The sequence below is a fragment of the Chiloscyllium plagiosum genome, chromosome 11 (genome assembly GCF_004010195.1).
Source record: "Chiloscyllium plagiosum isolate BGI_BamShark_2017 chromosome 11, ASM401019v2, whole genome shotgun sequence".
Lineage (NCBI taxonomy): Eukaryota > Metazoa > Chordata > Chondrichthyes > Orectolobiformes > Hemiscylliidae > Chiloscyllium > Chiloscyllium plagiosum.
Window position 1 is genome coordinate 5,641,521 of NC_057720.1, and position 20,993 is coordinate 5,662,513.

At 44.8% G+C, this 20,993-nt stretch overlaps 1 protein-coding gene across 8 annotated transcripts in view; it reads left to right on the plus strand.

Annotated features, from left to right (window-relative positions):
• ttll7 (tubulin tyrosine ligase-like family, member 7) overlaps window positions 1–20,993 on the plus strand; it is a 307,243-nt gene that overhangs the window by 184,215 nt on the left and 102,035 nt on the right. For all 8 annotated transcript variants that reach the window (XM_043698632.1, XM_043698631.1, XM_043698627.1 and 5 more), the window contains 3 exons: window positions 9,013–9,177; window positions 14,462–14,620; window positions 16,815–16,909. In XM_043698632.1, the coding sequence (XP_043554567.1) occupies window positions 9,013–9,177; window positions 14,462–14,620; window positions 16,815–16,909 (419 nt within the window). The remainder of the gene's footprint in view (window positions 1–9,012; window positions 9,178–14,461; window positions 14,621–16,814; window positions 16,910–20,993) is intronic.

Here is a 20,993-nt window from a genome sequence, read left to right on the forward strand (position 1 = left end):
CTAAGGGGCAACTTTTTCACGCAGAGGGTGGTGCGTGTATGGAATGAGCTGCCAGAGGATGTGGTGGAGGCTGGTACAATTGCGACATTTAAGAGGCATTTGGATGGGTTTATGAATAGGCAGGGTTTGGAGGGATATGGGCCGGGTGCTGGCAGGTGGGACTAGATTGGGTTGAGATAGCTGGTCGGCATGGACAGGTTGGACCGAAGGGTTTGTTTCCATGCTGTACATCTCTATGACTCTATGAATCTCTTTCATAGAATCCCTACAATGTGGAAACTGGCCCTTCAGCCCAATATGTCCACACCCAGACCCATTCCTCTACATTTACCCCTGACAATGCACTTAATCTACTCATCCCTGAACACAATGGGCAATTTAACATGGCCAAATCACCTAACCTCCACATCTTTGGACTGTGGGAGTAAACCAGAGCACCTGGAGGAAACCCACACAAACACAGGGAGAATGTGTAGACTCTACACAGACACTTGCCTGAGGCTGGATTCGAACCCGGGTCCCTGGTACTGTGAGGCAGCAGTGCTAACCACTGAGCTACCGTGCCACCTCTCACCTTAAATGTATGCCCCTAGTTTTAGACATTTCAACGCTGGAAGGAAGATTCTGTCTATCAACCCTATCTCTGCCTCTCATAATTTTATAGACTTCTATCAAGTTGCTCCTCAGCCTCAGTTGCTCCAGAGAAAACAACCTGAGTTTTTCCAGCCTCTCCTTACAGCCTCATACCATCTAATCCAGGCAGATTCTGGTAAACGTCTTCTGCACCCTGTCCAAAACCTCCTCATCCTTCCTGTAATGTGGCGACAAGAATTGAACACAATACTCTTAAGTGTGGTCTAACCAAAGTCTTATAATGCTGCAACATAATTTTCTGACTCAGATGGAAATGTGATGACGTAGAGTTCCTCAGTCTTGGTTTTGAAGGGTGCACTGAATTTCCTGACCTTCGCTGCAGCAATCCTGGAACTGTTCTTTAGCTTCTCTCTACCCTAAGGCCCACACAGGAGAAAACAACCCGTCCTAGAAATTGCTGGGCACATCCATTCCTGACGGATTATGTGCTTGCGAACGGAGAGATGAACTCACCTTCAGGGAGTATTGTAGAAGGGTATGGATGTTGGAGGCCTCCCGTTGAATGATCCCGTGAAGGGCAGGACGAGGAGAAAAAGATTGGAACAAAATGGATTTATTTCCATCGTAGTAACCGGGGCTGTTAGTAAAGGTTCCAGCTTCCCAACACATGGCGCATATTGCATTGGGTCCACTCGTGCAGGATAACTTCATGCGGCGAATCCCTTGTTGCTTCACGGATAGAAACATCTCATTATGCTTGTTTATTGTGCCAGTTACACCAGATGGCTGCAGGTTATACACTTGCTTCTTAATCTGCAACTAATTAGCGTTTTAATTGCAAAACATACTGTTGCACTGTAGACCACCCTGGGAGTTTGAAACGAGTTCTGTGCAAATTGTGGTAGTGCATCAAAGACTCCCTCCTGATTAATCTTGGAGCATTTGGCTATTTTCATCTTGCTGAGAGTGGTCAGAAGGGCGTGAAGTTAGGATAAGGTGCACAGATTAACAACATTCCTTCCCCCTACCCGTCCGCTTCTGGAGAAGGCTAAGTGTATCACCGCTGATCCACCAAATATAACCAGCTTGGAATTACAGTAAAACAACTGAATAACTAGGGACAACAATAGAAATTCAGCAGAAAAACAAAGCCGGGAGCAAATTACTGCAGGCGTTGGAATATGTGCTGAGACAAAACTACCTTGCCAGAAAGTGGGGAGATTGAGGAACTTCTGACCAGACGTAGTAGCTGAAGCAAATACCACAAATGCCTTAAAGGAGAGGCTTGAAAGTGCAAGCAGTAGAGTATTTAGATATGTAAGAAGTTCATGTGGAGCATGAATGCTAGCATAAACTGGTGGGCTGAATGGCCTATATGTGGAAATTATTAACTTAAAACAAAAGCAACTTACCAGTGGTTCATGAAATCCTGAATTAAAAATGAGAATGAAAAAGCTGGAAATACTCAGCGGGTCATGGAATGAAGAGTTAACATTTCACGCCAATGAACATTGGTTATTTTAGCATTTCAGGGGGCATCATAGCACAGCATTTGAGTATTGAGTTGGTCTCCTTATCTGAGGCAGGATGTTCTGCTTATGGAGGGAGTGAAACAGAGGTCTACCAGACTGAGTCCTAGTTTGGCAGGGCTGATGTATGAAGAGAGACTGGATTAGTTAGGACCATATTCACTGGAGTTTAGGAGAATGAGGAAAGGGATCTCATCGAAACCTATGAAATTCTAACAGTATTAGACAAGAAAAATTGCAGGAGGAATGTTCCTCATGGCTAGAACCAGGGGTCATGGTCTAGTAATATTAGGTAGGTCATTTAGGAGACTGAGAGGAAGAAAAATATCTTCACCCAGAGAGCGGTGATCCAGTGAAATTCACCGCCACAGAAAGCGGTGGAAGTCAAAACATTAAGTGCTTTCAAGTGGAAGGTAGGCATAATTCTTAGTGCTAAAGGGATCAAAGGGTATGGGGAGAAAGCAGGAACCGAGGACTGAGTTGTATGATCAGCCATGATCGTATTGAATGGTGGAACAGGCTCGAAGGGCCGAATGGCCTCCTCCTGCTTCTAATTTCTTGTTGCTGGGTTACTCTGAAAAGCCTTCATATCTAACTCATATCCTCAGAGATGCGGTGATAGATTCTGTGTGAAAACACGGCAACTGTTGTTTCACGACTGAATGGAAGAATATTGTTCAGGTTTTTGGCAGAACAAAAATCTCCATGATTTTCTTCGGAGTGTGCATTGAGATCTGTAGGACTGGAGAAACGGCGGGTCACTCTAAAAGGTTTTCCGTTTGAAAGGCGGCTCCTCTGACAGTGCAGCATTCCCTGGACACCATATTGAAATGTCAGCCTGGATTATGCTCTCAAACCTTGGAGTGAGAGACTGAGCTCGGGAGTTTTTGGTTTGGAAATGAGAGTATTACCTTTCAATGCTCATATTTGCTTATCCTGCCAGTTTTTTTTTAATCTTGTATAAATTTCCCTGGTGGTCAGAATGAGCTCTCTGCAATTTGTACAATTCTGGGCATCTGAGTATTTAATTGATTTCAGCCCCTTACGGAGGCTACATCATTTTGTGACAAGTGAATAAAGCTCAGGGATTACAGACAAATTAAAATGCGGATATAGGTTGGTTAGTTCAATCAGTCCATGTCAATGCTTGTCCTTCGTGAAAGCAGCAGTCCTTGATCCCAAATATCTCCCCTATCTGTTTCCCATCTCTCCATTTTCCTCCTTGCTTCAAACAATAGGTGGACATCCAGATTAGGAGCAGGGGTTGGTCATTCAGCCCCTCCAGCCTGCTCCACCATTCCATAATATCATGACTGATCTAATTTCCCAGCCTTCCCATCCACCTCCAATAATCTTCCCCCCTCCCCTTGCCTATCAAGAATCTCTTTACCTTTGCTTTAAAAATATTCAAGGACTCTGCTTCCATCACCTTTTGAGGAAGAGAGTTTCAAAGACTCATAACCTTCTGAATTAGAGTTAGAATTAGAATCCCTATAGTGTGGACACAGGCCTTTCGGCCCAACAAGTCCACACTGACCTTCCAAAGAGCAACTCACCCAGACCCATATATTTACTCCTGACTAATGCACCTAACCTACACATCCCTGCACACCATGGACAATTCAGCATGGCCAATTCACCTGACCTGCACATTTTTGGACTGTGGGAGGAAACCGGAGCACCCGGAGGAAACCCACGCAGACACAGGGAGAATGTGCAAACTCCACACAGACAGTCACCTGAGGCTGGAATCTGATGGGCAGGTCCGGTAGGTGGTGCCAAGTTGGAGGCTTGGGATGGGATAATGTGGGGGGAGGGGAAATGAGGAAGCTGTTGAAATCCACATTGATCCCATGTGGTTGCAGGGTCCCAAGGCAGACTATGAATATTCCTCCTTCAGGCACCGGGTGGTAACGGCTTGGCAGTGGAGGAGGTCCAGGACCTGCCTGTCCTTGACGGAGTGGGAGGAGGAATTGAAGTGTTCAGCCACGGGGCGGTGGGGTTGGTGAGTGCGGGTATCCCAGAGATGTTCTCTGAAATGATTTGCAAGAAGGCGTCCTGTCTCCCCAATGTAGGGGAGACCACACCGGGTGCAACGGATGCAGTAGGTGACATTAGTAGAGGTAAATTTTTGACAGATGTGGAAGGATCCCTTAGGAAAAACAAACAGGCTTTCTCTATTGCATTGGACATAAAAGAACATATCCCAAGGGATCCTTCCGCATCTGACAAACATTTACCTATACCTCTACCAATGTCATCTGCTGCATCCGTTGCACCCAGTGTCGTCTTCTCTACATCGGGGAAACAGCATGCCTTCTTGCGGATTATGTCAGAGAACATCTCTGGGATACCCGCACCCACCAACCCCACTGCCCTGTGGCTGAACACTTCAACTCCCCTCCCACTCCATCAAAGACATGCAGATCCTGGGCCTTCTCCACCACCAAACTGTTACCCCCCAATGCCTGGAGGAGGAACGCCTCATATTCCACCTTGGGATCATGCAACCACACAGGATAAATGAGGGCCTCAACTGGGATCTTGGGTTCATGTCACATTACAGGTGACCACCATTGCACTATACACACACACAGATACTCCTACACGCACACTCTCTCACACACAAACAGGCACTCCTACACACACATACATACGGACACACATATACACAGACGCGCACACAGACACCCACACACACCCTTATCGACACACACTCCCACACTCACACATGCACCCCCTCACAGACTTAAGACACTCTGCACCCACTACGCACACACACATACACTTTCTCACACTCACAACTCCAACCCAGACAGACACACTCACACAGACAGACAAAGACCCACATGCACACATATATTTTGTGGGGTAAAGTTAGGGTGTAGGTTTGCTCGGTGATATCTAGATGTTTCATTGCCTGGCTAGGTAACATCATCAGTGGTGACCTCCAAGTGAAGCAAAGCTGTTGTCTCCTGCTTTCTATTTATATCTTCCTTCTGGATGGGGTTCCAGGGGTTTGTGGTGATGTCATTTCCTGTTCGTTTTCTGAGGGGTTGATAGATGGTATCTAGATCTATGTGCTTGTTTATGGGGTTGTGGTTGGAGTGCCAGGCCACTAGGAATTCTCTGGCATGTCTTTGCTTAGCCTGTCCCAGGATAGATGTGTTGTCCCAGTCGAAATGGTGGCTTTTTTCATCCGTGTGTAGGGCTACGAGGGAGAGAGGGTCGTGTCTTTTTGTGGCTAGCTGGTGTTCGCGTATCCTGGTGGCTAACTTTCTTCCTGTTTGTCCTACGTAGTGTTTATGGTAGTCCTTGCATGCAATTTTGTAGATGACGTTGGTTTTGTCCATGGAATGTACTGGGTCTTTTAAGTTTGTTAGTTTTTGTTTGAGAGTGATGGTGGGTTTGTGTGCTACTACGATTCCGAGGGGTCTTAGTAGCCTGGCTATCATTTCTGAAACTTCTTTGATGTATGGTAAGGTGGTTAGGGTTTCTGGCTGTGTTTGGTCTGCTTGTCGTGGTTTGTTCTTGAGGAATCTGTGGACTGTATTTTTTGAGTATCCGTTCTTCTTGAATACGTTGTATAGGTTGTTCTCTGTTTTCCGAAGTTCAATTTGTACTTGCAGGGTTACATTGTACTTTGCTCAAAAACTGCATGCATTCATGTAGAACTCTGAGCTCAAAAAATACATGAATTCATGTAAAACTCTGTTATTTCACTTTTTAGATTAGAATCAATCTAAACATCATGGCGTAGAAAGAGAACCTTCAACATATTGTCTAGCTATCACCATTGTTAACAGCTAACCTGAGAATGCAACTTTTTAAAAAAAGGTTTTGTGATTTACACATGAAAGAAGTGAAACTATCATAATGTTTTAACAGATGAAAGGCTTATCAGACAATCAATTTTTCAATGTATAATTTTAGTTATATCACACTGTAAATTTTTGCTATAAACTCTGTGTGTTAGGAATGAGCCCTCCACTACCACCTGATGAAGGAGTGACGCTCCGAAAGCTAGTGCTTCCAATTAAACCTGTTGGACTATAACCTGGTGTTGTGTGATTTTTAACTTTGTACACCTCAGTCCAACACCGGCACCTCCAAATCATCATAGAATTGTTACAACACAGAAGTTGGGCATTCAGTCCATCATGTTTGCACTGGCTCTCAAACAAACGTTATGATTTAACTCTGTTCAATTGCCCTTTCCCCATACCCTTGCACATTGTTTCTATCCATATAATTGTCTAATGCCCTCTTGAATGCCTTGTGTGAACCTGCCTCCTCTCCACTTGCAGGCAGATAATTCCATTTCCTAACTACTGGCTGAGTGAAAATGTGTTTTACTCACATCACATCTGCTACATTTGTAATTACCTTTAATCTGAGCCCTCTTGTTCTCTATCCCTTTATAATGTGAAAGGTTTCTCCTCATTTGCTCTATCGACAACCCATTCATTTTTCTTACATTGTCAATCCCCCCATACTCCCCACCCTCCCTCTCATACTCCCCTCACGTGCCATATTGCCCCAGTGGCATTTTCTTTTCTGTGTCTTGTTTTCTTGCTGTCAGTGTAAAGGACCCATTTCTTCCTTTCGCATCCTAATTTATATCCATTTGACATCTCTCTTGGTCTTTTACCATGATGATGAACTCCTTTGTGTTTTGCACTGGACCTCAATACCATCTTTTTTTATTCATTCATGGGTTGTGGGTGTCACTGGCTGGACCAGCATTTATTGTCCATCCCTAATTACCCAGAAGGCAGTTAAGAGTCAGCCTGGTCTGATGTCCTCATTGGCTAGACCAGGCAAGGATGGCAGTTTCCTTTCCCAAAGGACATAGTCTTGGAGGCATAGAAATGTACAGCACGGAAACACATCCTTCGGTCCAACTTGTCCATGCCGACCAGATATCCCAATCTAACCTAGTCCCATTTGCCAGCACTTGGCCCATATCCCTCTACACCCTTCCTATTCATATACCCATCCAGATGCCTTTTAAATGTTGTAATTGTACCAGCCTCCACCACTTCCTCTGGCAGCTTAACTCTCTGTGTCAAAAGGTTGCCCTTTAGGTCCCTTTTGTATCTTTCCCCTCTCATCCTTAACCTATGCCCTCTAGTTCTGGACTCCCCCAACCCACGGAAAAGACCTTGTCTGTTTATCCTATCCATGCCCCTCATGATTTTATAAACCTCTATAAGGTCACCCCTCAGCCTCCAACGCTCCAGGGAAAACAGCCCCAGCCTGTTCAGCCTCTCCCTATAGCTCAAACCCTCCAACTCTGGCCCCATCCTTGTAAATCATTTCTGAACCTTTCAAGTTTCACAACATCTTTTAGTGACCCCATATAGGATTTTCCCAAAAATTGATTCATGGTCATTAATTGAGTGCCAATTCCAGATATTTATTAAATTCAAATTAAATTCCACCATCTGCTTCAGCAGGCTTCGAACCCAGGTCCCCAGAACAGCAGGTTCTTCAGGTTAATAGTCTAGCGACAATACCACTAGGCCATCACCTCTCCATTGGTTTCCTTCATTCCTCCACAACCTCTGTCAAAGTATATAAAAAAACACATTTCTGATCTATTTCAGTTCTGATGAAGGGTCAGGTTTGAACGTTAATACTTTCTGTCTTCACTGCTGCAGCCAGACCTGCTGAGTTTCTCAAGGATTCTCAGTGTTTTACATAATGTGTTAAGCTCTGACAGGATTAACGCTGAGGAGTACATTTGGCACTGGTCAGTATGCTGATATTTTATAGACCCGGGTGAGGGAAGAGCTCTGGATCTTCCCGGAGTTAGACTTATTACCCCAGTCTCCCCTGTTGTCTTAACAGTGATGTCTTTCACTCCAATGTAACTTGTACCTGATTGCTATCATGTAATAATCTACATCGTGTTTAAGACAAGAGCTTCTTCTTGTTAAACTATCAAATAGTTTTCTTCTATTGCACTTGACAGGTCAATTGAATAGGTTAGATCCCAAACTAAAGGAAGGATAATGTTTACAAAGCTTCCGGATGTATCTTTCACCATTGTTCAACAAACATCGTGAAACTTGTCATGCCTTCATCTCATCTGCCCGATTAGAGCAAGCCTGACTTTGAGTTCTTGTCTGTCTTCCCACCAGTCTGCAGTCTAGTGAATCCATCCTGCGGCTTCACTATTATAGAATCCCTACACTGCAGAAAGAGGTCATTTGGCCCATCGAGTCTACACTGATTCTTTGAAGAGCATCCTGCCCAGACACAGCCCACTACTTACCCATGACTAATCCACCTGGCCTGCACATCCCCAGACGCTATGAACAATTTAACATGGCCAATCTACCTAACCTGTACATCTTTGAATTGTAGGAGGAATCCAGAGAACTCAGAGGAAACCCACTCAGGCACAGGGAGAATGTGCAAACTCCACACAGATAGTCACCTGAAGGTGGAATTGAACCTGGGTCCCTGGTGCTGTGAGGCCGCAGTGCTAACCACTGAGCCATCCTGCCTTAAATCCTTCTTCTTCTGTGTAATTAAGAGTCTAATGATGGCCATGAAACTATTGTTGATTGTTCACTAACGTTCTTTAGGGAAGGAAAATGCCATCCTTCTCCTGGTCTGGCCTACATGCAACTCCAGACCCACAGCAATATGGTTGACTCTTAACTACCCTCTGGGCAATTCGGAATGAGCAATAAATGCTGGCCCAGCCAGCGACGCCCTCATCCATGAATGAATGTTTTAAAAAAGCCCAAAATTGCATTCAGTACTCCAACTGTGGGTATTGTGTCAATTCCCATGACACGGTTACCAGTAAGAAAAATCACACGTGCAGGAAAGAATGTACTGAGTGCCGTTCTGTTTTTTTATGTAACATTTGCAGAGTCAGCTCTTCATGCACCTGACGAACTATTCTGTCAACAAGCACAACGAGAACTTTGAGCGGGACGAGCAGGCAGACAGGGGCAGCAAGCGATCAATCAGGTGGTTCACCGAATTCCTTCGCACCAACGATTACGATGTGGCCAAATTCTGGAATGATGTCTCTGTATGTATCAGCATTGCTTAATTTTTAAAGACAGAAACAAAAAGAGAGATTTGCATTTCTCGAAGAGCGTGCACACTGTCAGGACGACCCAAAGTGCGTTAGAGTTACTGAAGGACTTAATGAATTTCAGTCACTGTCTTAAACAGGGGCGTGTCAGCCTCTAGATAAGCACATAGCAAGCCCCCTTATGTCGTAATGTGATCGTGACTAGCTCATCTGGCATTTGCGATGCTTACTGTGGAATTATATTTTCCTGGACACTGGGGGTAACTCGTCTACTCTACTTGAAGCTAGTCCGATGAGAACGGGTCTGTCGTATGAGGAGAGGTTGAGTAGGTTGGGCCTGTACACATTGTAATTTAGAAAACAGAGAAGCGACCTTATTGAAACACCTAGGTACTTAGGGGAGTTGACAGGGTTGATATGGACAGGTTGTTTCTTCTTGTGGGAGAGTCTACAACTGGAGGGAATAATAAGACAGAAGTGAGAATGAATTTCTTCTCAGAGGGTAGTAACTCTGAGGAATTTCTTACCACAGAGGGCTGCGAGGCTAGGTCATTAAATACATTTGAGATTGAGATAGATAGACTTTTAATCAGTAAAGGAATTGAGGATTGAACCGGCTTCCTGTCCTATGTCTTTTAGTCTTATGATTTAAAGTCTTGCTTGAAAGCTCGTTCCTCTGTGCATCCCTCCCTCAGTACATGTATTGGAATATCGGTGTAGAATTTTATGTCAAGATTAGAGTGGTGCTAGAAAAGCACAGCAGGTCAGACAGCATTCGAGGAGCAGGAAAATCGACATTTCGGGCAAAAGGTGTAGAATTTTATGTCCAAGTCTCTGGAATGGGACTTGACGCCACAATCTCTAACTCAGAAGTAAAAGTTTTACATACTGACGTACAGCTGCTGCATTTAATGCTTAAAGTCAGCTTCCTGTAATGTGAAACCGGTTTTAATGGGAATTATTTAAAGAGTTTCTCCTCTTACGTCTGACAGATTTAATTCTTTCTTCCAGGTATTGCCAGCTGATGAGGTTTTTGGTTTTGTGTTAGCTACAGGTCATTGACAACATTTTCACGTAGTGTAAATTGGAAAGGCAAATGGAATATTGGCCTTCATTATAAGAGGGATGGTGTAAAATACCAGGAAATACTACAGTACGGCAAGGCAGGACAGGATGATCACTCTCCTCTTCCTGGCTGAACTTATTCTCTCACTGAACAATTTCTCCTTTAACTCATCTCACACCTGCCACATGAAAAGAGCGGCAATGTGCATCCGCGTGGGTCCCAGTTAAGCCTGTCTGTTTATGAGTTATGTGTAAACTGTCCACTGCCATCCACTTCAAAGGCACTGACTTTCATAGCTACCTTCACTAAGGCTCTTCATACCCCATGACCTGCAAGGACTCCATCCCATTCTCCCAGTTCCTTATATCTTATTTGTTCAGATGACGCCACCTTCCAAAACATTGCTGCTGGCCTGGTTTGCTTCTTCCATAACCATGGTTCCCCACCCACTGTGGTCGACAGGGCCCCTCAAACACATCCGACCTCTCACCCCTGCATCTGCCCTTGCCCCTTCCCATCACTCACAACAGCGTGGTTGGGTTCTTTTTGTCCTCACTTTGCATCCCATCAGCCTTTGCATTCAAAGGATCATTCTCCAGTATTTCAGACAGCTTCAGCAGAACACCACCACCAAACGTATCTCCCCAAACCCCCCCTTCACAGGGATTGTTCCCTTCGGAACACCCTAGTCCATTCCACAACCACCAACACCACTCCCTCCCTCCATGGCATCTTCCCATGTAACCGCAGAAGGTGCCCCTGCCCCTTCACCTGCCCCTTCTCCTCCTCTCTGCTCACTGTCCAAGGGCCAAAATGGGCTTTTCAGGGGAAGCAGCATTTCACCCAGACCTCCTCCAATCTCGTGTGTTGTATTCGCTGGACCCAATGTGGCCTACTCTACACTGGAGAAACCAAATGCAGAACACCTCCAGTCTGTGTGCAAACATGACCCCGACCTTCCAGGAGCCTGTCATTTTAACAGCGTCCTGCTCTCGTGCCCCCGTGTCTGTCCTCGGCATGCTGCAGTGTTCTAGTGAATCACAGCGCAAACTGGAGGAACAACATCTCATCTTCAGCCTAATCGCTTTAGAGCTTTCTGGACTTAATATTGAGTTCAAAACCTTCAGAATGTGAACCCAGTCCCATTCCCTGCATTTCTTATAGCTTTGCATGTTACGTTCTCTGTCACCCTCTCTCCTCTCCCCCCACCCCAGTGGGACTGTCTGTCCTTTCCAGTCTGGCAGTTAGGCACACCATTGTTCTGCCATTCTCCCATTCTGATCCCTTAATCTAAACTATCAACATCTTTTCTCCACCAGCACTCCACCTCCACACCCCTCCCAAACTACAGCATAAATGCTGCCCCCTCCACACTTCACTTCAGCTCTGATAAAGAGTCATCTCGACTCGAAACGTTAGCTTGCTTTCTCTCCATTGATGCTGTCTGACCCGCTGTGATCTCCAGCATTTTCTGTTTCCAGGGCAGGGCTTATGTAGTTAGTAGTAGGGCCTGGGAAGTGTTGCTGAGCAAAGAGAACATGGAGTGCAGGTGCATTGTTCCTTGAAAGTGGAGTCACAGGTAGACAGGGTGGTGGAGAAGGCATTTGGCACACTTGCCTTCATTGGTCAGTGCATTGAATATAAAAATTGGGAGGTCATGTTACAGCTGTACAGGCCATTGGTGGCGCCGATCCTGTGGACAAATATGGTCCTTTCTATGGGAAGGATGTTGTTAAACTTGAGAGGGTCACTGTGTCTCAAGCAACTTCAAAACTAATTCCGAGGCTGCAGATCCTGGGTGGATGGAGGTGCTGAGTATTTCTTAAATAGTGAAAGGTTGGGAAGCGTTGATGTCTAAAGGGACCTGGGTGTCCTTGTTCATAAATCACTCAAAAGAAACGTATATGTGCAACAAGCAATTTGTCAGGTGATTAGATTAGATACTCTACAGTGAGGAAACAGGCCCTTCGGCCCAACAAGTCCACACCAACCGTCCAAAGAGCAACCCACCCAGACTCATTTCCCTCTGACTAATGCACCTAACACTGTGAGCAATTTAGCATGGCCAATTCACCTTTGGATTGTGGGAGGAAACCGGAGCACCCGGAGGAAATCCACACAGACACGGGGAGAATGTGCAAACTCCACACAGACAGTCGCCCAATGCTGGAATCCAAATGGGTCCCTGGTGCTGTGATGCTGCAGTGCTAACGACTGAGCCACCGTGCCGCCCTGAATGTTATGTTAGTGTTTAGGATGTGAGTACAGGAGCAAAGAGGGAGTCGAGAGGGAGTCGAGAGTTGCAAGAAAAGCACAGCAGGCCAGGCAGCATCCAAGGAATAGGAGAATCAACATTTCAGACATAAGCCCTTCACCAGGAATGTGTGTGGGGGGGTTGGGGGGAGGGGAGCTGAGAGATAAATAGGAGGGGAATTGGGGCTGGGGGAAAGGTAGCTTGGAAGGCGATAGGGAGATGCAGGTGGGGGGGTGATGGTGATAGGTCGATGGGGAGGGTGGAGCAGATAGGTGGCAAGGAGGATAGACAGGTAGGACAGTTCAAGAGGGCAATGCTGAGTTGAAGGGTTGGATCTGGGATGAGGTTAGGGGAGGGGAGATGGGGAAACTGGTGAAATTGACATTGGTGCTGTGTGACTGGAGGGTCCCAAGGCAGAAGATGAGGTGTTATTCCTCCAGTCGTCAGGTGGCTAGAATTTGGCAGTGGAGGAGGCCCAGGACTTGCATGTCCTTGATGGAGTGGGAGGGGTAGTTGAAGTGGTCAGCCACAGGGCAGTGGGATTATTGGGTATGTGTGTTGCAGAGATGTTTTCTGAAACATTCTGTGAGTTGGCATCCTGTCTCCCCAATGTAGAGGAGACCACATTGAGAGCAATGGACACATTAGATAAGGAGTTTGGATGTGCAAGAAACGTCAACTCTTCTGCTCCTCAGATGCTGCCTGACCTGCTGAGCTTTTCCAGCACCACAATTTTCAACTCTGATGTCCAGCATCTGCAGTCCTCACTTTCTCCTTGCCACAGAGGGAGTGCAGTGGAGGTTAACAAGTTTGATTTGTGGGATGGTGGGTCTGTCCAATGAGAAGGGGTTGCAGAGATAGGGCTTGTAATGTCTAATGAATGGAAGAAAAGTGATCAAACAGGAGCTTGCAACATTTTTGATGAGTTAATTTATGCATGATCTGGGTGTTGTTTGTTGGGCCAGTATTTATTGCCCATCCCTAATTGCCCAGAGGTCAGTTAAGATTTGATTAGATTCCCTACAGTATGGAAACAGGCCCTTCGGCCCAACAAGTACACACCGACTCTCCAAAGAGCAATCCACCCAGACCCATTCCCCTACCCTGTATTCATCCCTGACTAATGAACCTAACACTATGGGCAATTTAGCATGGCCAATTCACCTGGCCTGCACATCTTTGGATTGTGGGAGGTAACTGGAGCACCCGGAGGAAACTCACGCAAACACGGGCAGAATGTGCAAACTCCACACAGAATGTTACAAGAGGCAGGAATTGAACCTGGGTCCCTGGCGCTGTGAGGCTAAGAGTCAACCCGTTGTTGTGGATATAGACTCTGAAGTAGACCAGATCAGGTAAGGTAGACATTTTGCCTAAAAAGCATGAGTGAACCAGTTTGAATTTTCCAACAATCAACAATGGCTTCATGGGCATAATTAGACTATTAATTCTAGATTGTAGAGGTCTTGATGCAGAACAGAATTCTCCCCCTGCCAGGGGATGCAATCTCAGAAAAAGAGCAAATTATTTAGCGCTCGGGCGAAGAGGAACTTCTTCACTCAGTGCGTGATGAATCTCTCCCACAGGGCTTTGGAAGCCAGCTCTTAAGTAAGTTCAAGCCAAGTTTGATAGATTTCTATTACTAGGAGATTGTGAGGACTGTAGATGCTGGAGAAGTCAGAGTCAATAAAGTGTGGTGCTGGAAAAAGCACATCAGGTCAGGCAGCATCTGAGGAGCAAGAGAGTTGACATTTTGGGCTTAACCCTTCATCAGGATTTCTATTATCAATAACAAATGATATGGGGATAGCAAGGAAATATGATGCTGAGGTTGATGATGGGCTTTGGGTCGGTGGAGCAGGCTTGAAGGGCTGAATGGCCTGCCAGTTGCTCTGATGTACTGAAATTGCTTTGTGAATACGGTTTCTTTTTTAATGCAGCATTTCTGTCTCTCGCAGGACCTTGTGGTGAAGACATTGATCGTGGCAGAGCCTCACGTTCTACATGCCTACCGCATGTGCCGACCGGGCCAGCATCCCGGCAGCAACAGCGTCTGCTTTGAAGTTCTCGGTTTTGACATTATTTTGGACAGGAAGCTGAAACCCTGGCTCCTGGAGGTGGGTGCTCCTTACCTCAGTGAGCACAGCATGTGTCCCAACTTCAAGTTCCGCTCAGCTCTCCAAAAAGGCACTAATCCTAACTTGAACCCGTAGCCTAACCCGAACCCTAACATTTGGACAGGTGCATGAATCAGAAAGGTTCAGAGCGATATGGGCCAAATGCAGGAAAATGGGACGAGGTCAGTTTAGGAAACTGGACAAGATGGATATGTTTCCCTGCTGTATGACTCTCTGGTTAATTTTTTTGGGAGTACCGTGGTTGTTGTTGAATTGGCTGCTACCCAGGAGGACAGAGAGGCCGAGTTAAATATTTTTAATAGAAGTGCAGGAAATGGGATGGGGCACGGCACCTATACCCTCCAAACCACAGGCAGTAGTTTCATGGTAATGTTTGAGCTAAAAGTGCAAGAGAAGACTCCATGGCAGCTAACCTGCTTGGGTGGTAACATAGAGGAGAAACTTGCTGCCTCACACTTGCAACAAATTGGGCCGGGCCTACACTCACCATAGTTTGGGGAGTTAGGCGCCATGGAATTGTAAGACTGAAACCAATCTGGTTCTCTCCTTTGGGTTACTGACTGTTCCACCACTGGGCCTGGAATGAACTGCTTTGAAGTGTTGCTGGATATGGGCTCAATTGAGGCTTTCAAGTAAGCATTAGATGATCTTTCAAAACAGAAACAGCATGCAAGGGCACGGGGAAGGCAGGAGAATGGCACTAAGTCATAACACTCACTGGATTGCTTACATGATGGGCCAAATGGCCTCCCTCTGTGCTGTAACACTTCTGTGATTCTGCAGAAATAGTTCCTCCTTTATACCCAATTAAAAACCTTTCATAGTTTTGAATTAAATCTCCTCTCCACCATCTCTATTGCAAAGGGAACACAAAACTGCCAATAAACTGTGAGCTGAGCCTTCATCCTTACTGACTATTAGATGGTGAACTGAGAGGTAAAGTCACCATAGTCCTACCAGACCATAGGGCTGCTCTCTCATTACAGAGAGACAGAGATGACCGGGTGATGGTTTAACCTGGGGATCACCTTGCCTCAGGCAAAGTGAGAGGTTGAGAAGATGGGACCTTTATGGTGACCTCAGCTGGTGCAGGAATTGAACTCACCCTGTTTTCTGGTCAGACCACATTTGGAGTATTGTGTGTAGTTTTGGGCCCTATATCTCAGGAAGGATGTACTGGCCCTGGACGTGTTCAGAGGGGGTTCATGAGAATGGTCCAGGAAGGAAAAGTTTAACATATGAGGAATGTTTGAGGACTCTGTTGGTTATTGGGAAAGAAATGGTACACTAATGTCCTTTAGAAAAGGAAACTGCTATCCTTACCTGGTCTGGAGTACATGTGACTTAAGATCCATGGTTAACTCTTAACTGGGCAGTAAATGCTGGCCGAGTCAGTGATGCCCTAATCCCATGAATGAATAGAAAAGGTCCCATTCACCCATCTGCATGCGATTGATCAAGTTGTCCAGCAATGCCTCTAAAATTCTCATCTTTGTGTTCAAAACCCTCACTGGGTTCACACCTCCCTATCCCCATAACCCCTCCAGCCCGACACAATATCTAGCTGCATCTCCAATCCTGATTTTCAATGGCCTACTGCCATAGAGTCATACAGCACAGAAATGAATCCTTCGGTCTGACCAGCCTGTGCTGAAACATAATCCCAAACCACACTAGTCTCACCTGCCCAGCCTTGGCCATATCAATGGCCAGGTTTTTAATTAAACCTAAATCTGAAATTCACCTGTATCTAGATACCTTTGCCTTTCCTTCTTCAAGACACTCCTAATATCTCCTTGCGTGTTTGGTGTTTCCATCAGTCACTTCAGTAAAGCACTATGGGACACTTTATTATGCAAAAGGGACTATATAAATGCAAACAGTTGAAGTTTAGTTCTGAGATGTAACCAATTCCCTTAAAGTGCTTCGGGTTATTTTTGACCTTGGATGCATGGGTCTGACTTAACAAGGAGATTATGCTCCTTCCAGGAAATCCGAGACCCCCTACTCTTTGGGATTGTTGCATGTTGTCTTGTTTAGGGTCTATTAAGCACGGTGTTAGGGATTCACGTGGGTAGGCTGATTGAACCTTTTTAACATGTTAATTGAAATATTCATTTATTATTTTCTCAAAGAAATTTTTTAAATAATGTCTTTCCCCCTGCCCAACCAGATTAACCGTGCTCCTAGCTTTGGGACAGACCAGAAGATAGATTTTGAAGTGAAAAAGGGAGTGCTAGTGCATGCACTGAAGCTGCTTAATGTACGGTAAGTTAAAGTTAAAATTCAAAATCACAAAGGCACAATAATTAGAAGCCAGAGTAGGCCATTTGGCCCTTCAAATCTACTACATTATTAAGGAATATCATGTGTGATCGGATTATGGCCTTGACTCTATTTCCTGTCAATAACAGCTGTTCAAGAATTCAGGAATTAGGAACAGGATTAAGCTGCTTCCCATCTCAGTCCCATTCTGCCATTCAATGAAAGCAGTCAGATACTTTCTGGAGCTGTAGCATTGACAATTCAGAAAGATGTTCCACATTATTGGCTTACATTTGAAACAAAGATTCTAATACTGCAGAAGGAGAGGGGGCCAGGCATCACAAAAACACAAACACAGAAAAGAAGAGAGAGTTTACTTCCTCATTCTAATTTCATTTATATTTATTAATTGAAGATGTGACTGTAGGAGTCAGTTTGATCATGTTGTGGCTATTCAGGAAACTGGTTAGGCCACTACTGGAATACTACATGCATTTTTGGTGTTCCTGCTATAGGAAGGATGTGGCAAAAATTGAAAGGGGTCAAAAAAGATTTACATGGATGTTGCCACTTTTGGAGGGTTTGAGCTACAGGGAGAGGTTGTATCAGCTGGGGCTGTTTTCCATGCAGCATTGGAGGCTGATGGGTGGCCTTATAGAGGTTAATAAAATCATGACGGGCATGGACAGGGTAAATAGCCAAGGTCTTTTCCCAAGGGTAGGGGAGTCCAAAACAAGAGTGCATAGGTTTAAGGATGGAGAGGAAAGATTAAAAAGGATGTGAAAGGCATCTTTTTCACACACAGGGTGGAGCATGTATGGAATGAGCTGCCAGAGGAAGTGGTGGAGGCTGGTACAATTAAAACATTTAAAAGGCATCTGGATGGATACACAAATAGGAAGGGTTTAGAGAGATATGGGCCAACTGCTGGCAAATGGGACTAGATTGATTTAGGATATCTGGGTCAGCATGGATGAGTTGGACCGAAGGGTCTGTTTCTGTTTCTGTGCTATTCATCTCTATGACTCTATGAAATTTGAAGAAAATATAAAAATGTCAAGAGAAATCAGCAGACGGTAAGGAAGGAGTGGTGATAATGGGATTTAGCTGATGACTACCTGTTCTGCGAATGGAAAGTAGGATTGGAAGCATAATGGACAGAGAGGAATGGGTAAGCTGAGTGATGGGGGAATCGTTGGAGGGAGGATGGAATATTGGAGTTCGTAGTTTGAGGTATGACAGGTGGGGAGTAGGTGATAGGAGTGTAGGTATGATATTAAGGAGAGTTGGTGACAGGAATATGAAGGGCACCTTACAATGGAATCAAAAAGCTATGGGGTAAGCAGAATTGGTGGGAGTGCAGTTAGGTATTTATTACAGTCAATCTTCACTGCCTCCTTCATCTGCCCCTTTCGTCAGTCCCCCTACCCCTCAGGAAAGGAGAGATAAAGAAGATGCACTCAGGAGAGAAAATCAGAAAACAGAGAGGTGTGGCCAGAGAAGGAGTGAACGAAACACAAAGAGAGTAGAGAAAGATGAGAAAGATCACATGAAAGAGAGAATGAGAGAAAACTACCTTATTTTCAAACCTCCTGAGTGTGAAACAAGGCATTAATAACTAATGTATTCAGTTCTTTTATTGCTTCCTGATTGCTGAACCACACTTTTTGTTGTAATGTTCCACATTCCTGTCTTCAAATGTTTTATTCATTTATGGGATGTGAACTTTATTGGTCAGCATTTATTGCCCATCCCTGATTGTCCAGAGGGCAGCTAAGAGTCAACCACATTGCTGTGGGTCTGGAGCCATATGTAGGCCAGACTGGGTAAGGATGGCAGATATCTTTTCCTGAAGCACATTAGTGAAAGAGATGTGTTTCTTTCCTCCAATAAAAGGTTTTGTTGTTCATTGTTAGACCCTTAATTCTAGATATTTTTAAATTATTGAATTGAAATTCCACCATCTGTCATGGGAGGATTTGAACAGGACTCTAGAACCTAATTACCAAGGTTTCTGGATAGTCCAGAGACAATACCACCAATTTATCTTCTCCCAGTTTGCCTAATTTATAATAAAAATGAGTCTTAGAAAACCTTTTACTTTGTAATTAAATCGTCCACTGGTGGCATTGTAACTCCTCAGCTTTTCATCACCCAGGTCATCACAATGTTATTGGGCGCAAGAAAAGACCATTAGAAACTAAAAGACTGTCCCTTCTTTTAAGGGGTTGACTTCTATCATCATCTCTCTCATTCTGTTCATTTCTCTTGTCCAATTAGCACATAATTCCACTTAAAATCCTCATCTCCAGTGTTTACCTCATTCAGTGATCTATTCCCCATTAAAGGAAAGCAAGCATTTTCAAATGCCTTTCTTAAAATCCTGCATTTCCCTGTTCCCTCTTTTATTTGAACAATTTCCTTAGACATTTTGTGCACAGTTTTGCTGTCCTTATGGATGTAATATGTTGGGCTTTGTTCAGAGCAGGTTTACACGATCACTGTCTGGAATGAGCAGGTTGTCTCACAAGGATGGGATGCAGAGGCCGGACTTGTTTCCACCAGAGTTTAGAACAGTGAGGGGGTGACTTGATGAGAGTGAATTTTTTTTTCATTCATTCATGGAATGTGGGTGTCACTGACTGACCAGCTTTATTGCCCGTCCCTAGTTGCCCCTTGTGAAGGCGGTGGTGAACTGCCTCCTTGAACCGCTGCAGTTCACCTGCTGTAGGTAGACCCACAATGACGTTAGGTAGGGAATTTCCGAGATAAATTTCGGGAGAGAGGGAATTCTGGTGTAACATCCTGAATGGTCTTGACAAGGTGGAGGTGGAAAGGATGTTTTCTCCTGCAGAGCAGTCTAAAACTAGAGACAACGATTTAAAAGTTAGGGATTATCCTTTTCCAATACAGGTATAGGAAAATATTTATATACTTCAGAATCTCTGCCTGAGCAGGCTATGGAGATAGCATCTCTGAATATTCTTAAGACAGAGGCGAATAGATTCTCATTAGGGCAGGAGTTTTTGGAGGTGGGTGGGAACGTGAGCTTTAAAACACAAACAGATCCATATTCTTATTGAACATGGAATAGGCCTGAGGGGCCAAGTGGCCCCACGTCTGCTTCTGATTCATACAAGAGAACATTCTTTCTCAGGCTCAACCCACGATGAAGAATGAATAAGCTCTCCACCGGTGGCATATTTCAACTAGAAAGGGTTTGCTGATTTACAATGATACCATTTTGTGGATTTTTATCAAGAGCTGTAAATACAGTGACTCACAATGACTCCTCTTTCTTCATTCAGTTGTGAAACTGGGAGGGATGAAGGACTACCTGCTGTGTGATTGGGGATTCAATGTCATTGATGAGAAGTTGAACTGACAGATACAAAGCTGAATTTACATCCAGTATACACTGTACTCTCTTTCATTCAGTAGCTATCCCAACTATGTAGGATCACAGAGCTGGTGGATAATATATGATTGCTTCAGAGCTGTCTCAGTGAAGTCGAGCTGTGTATGGGAACTGCTTACTCAGCCGGAGGTGTTCTCACAGTGAAGAGGGATGTACTGTCCTGTTAGCTCCTACTTATACTCTACTCACCCCTTAGGAGAGGTGACGGCCTAGTGATTGTTAGCTATTAATCCAAAGACCCGGGTATTGTTTTGGGGAGCTGGGTTTGAATCTCCCCATGACAGATGGTGGAATTTGAGTTCAATAAAAAACTGATGACCTAGTGATGACCATGAATCCATTGTTGTAATAACCCATCTGGGTTTGGCCTGATCTGGCCTACACATGACTCCAGACCTACAGCTATGCTGTTGACTCTTGACTGCCCTCAGGGCAATTAGAGATGGGCAATAGAGTCATAGATATGTACAGCATGGAAACAGACACTTCAATCCAACTCGTCTATGCCGACCAGATATCCTGAATTAAACTAGTCCTATTTGCCAGCACTTGGCCCATATCCTTTTAAACCCTTAAATGTTGGCGTAGCCAGTGACACCCTCATCCTGTCAATGAATAAAAAAAACTTGAATAGCCATCAAATTTACACATGCCATCATCTGTGTTTAC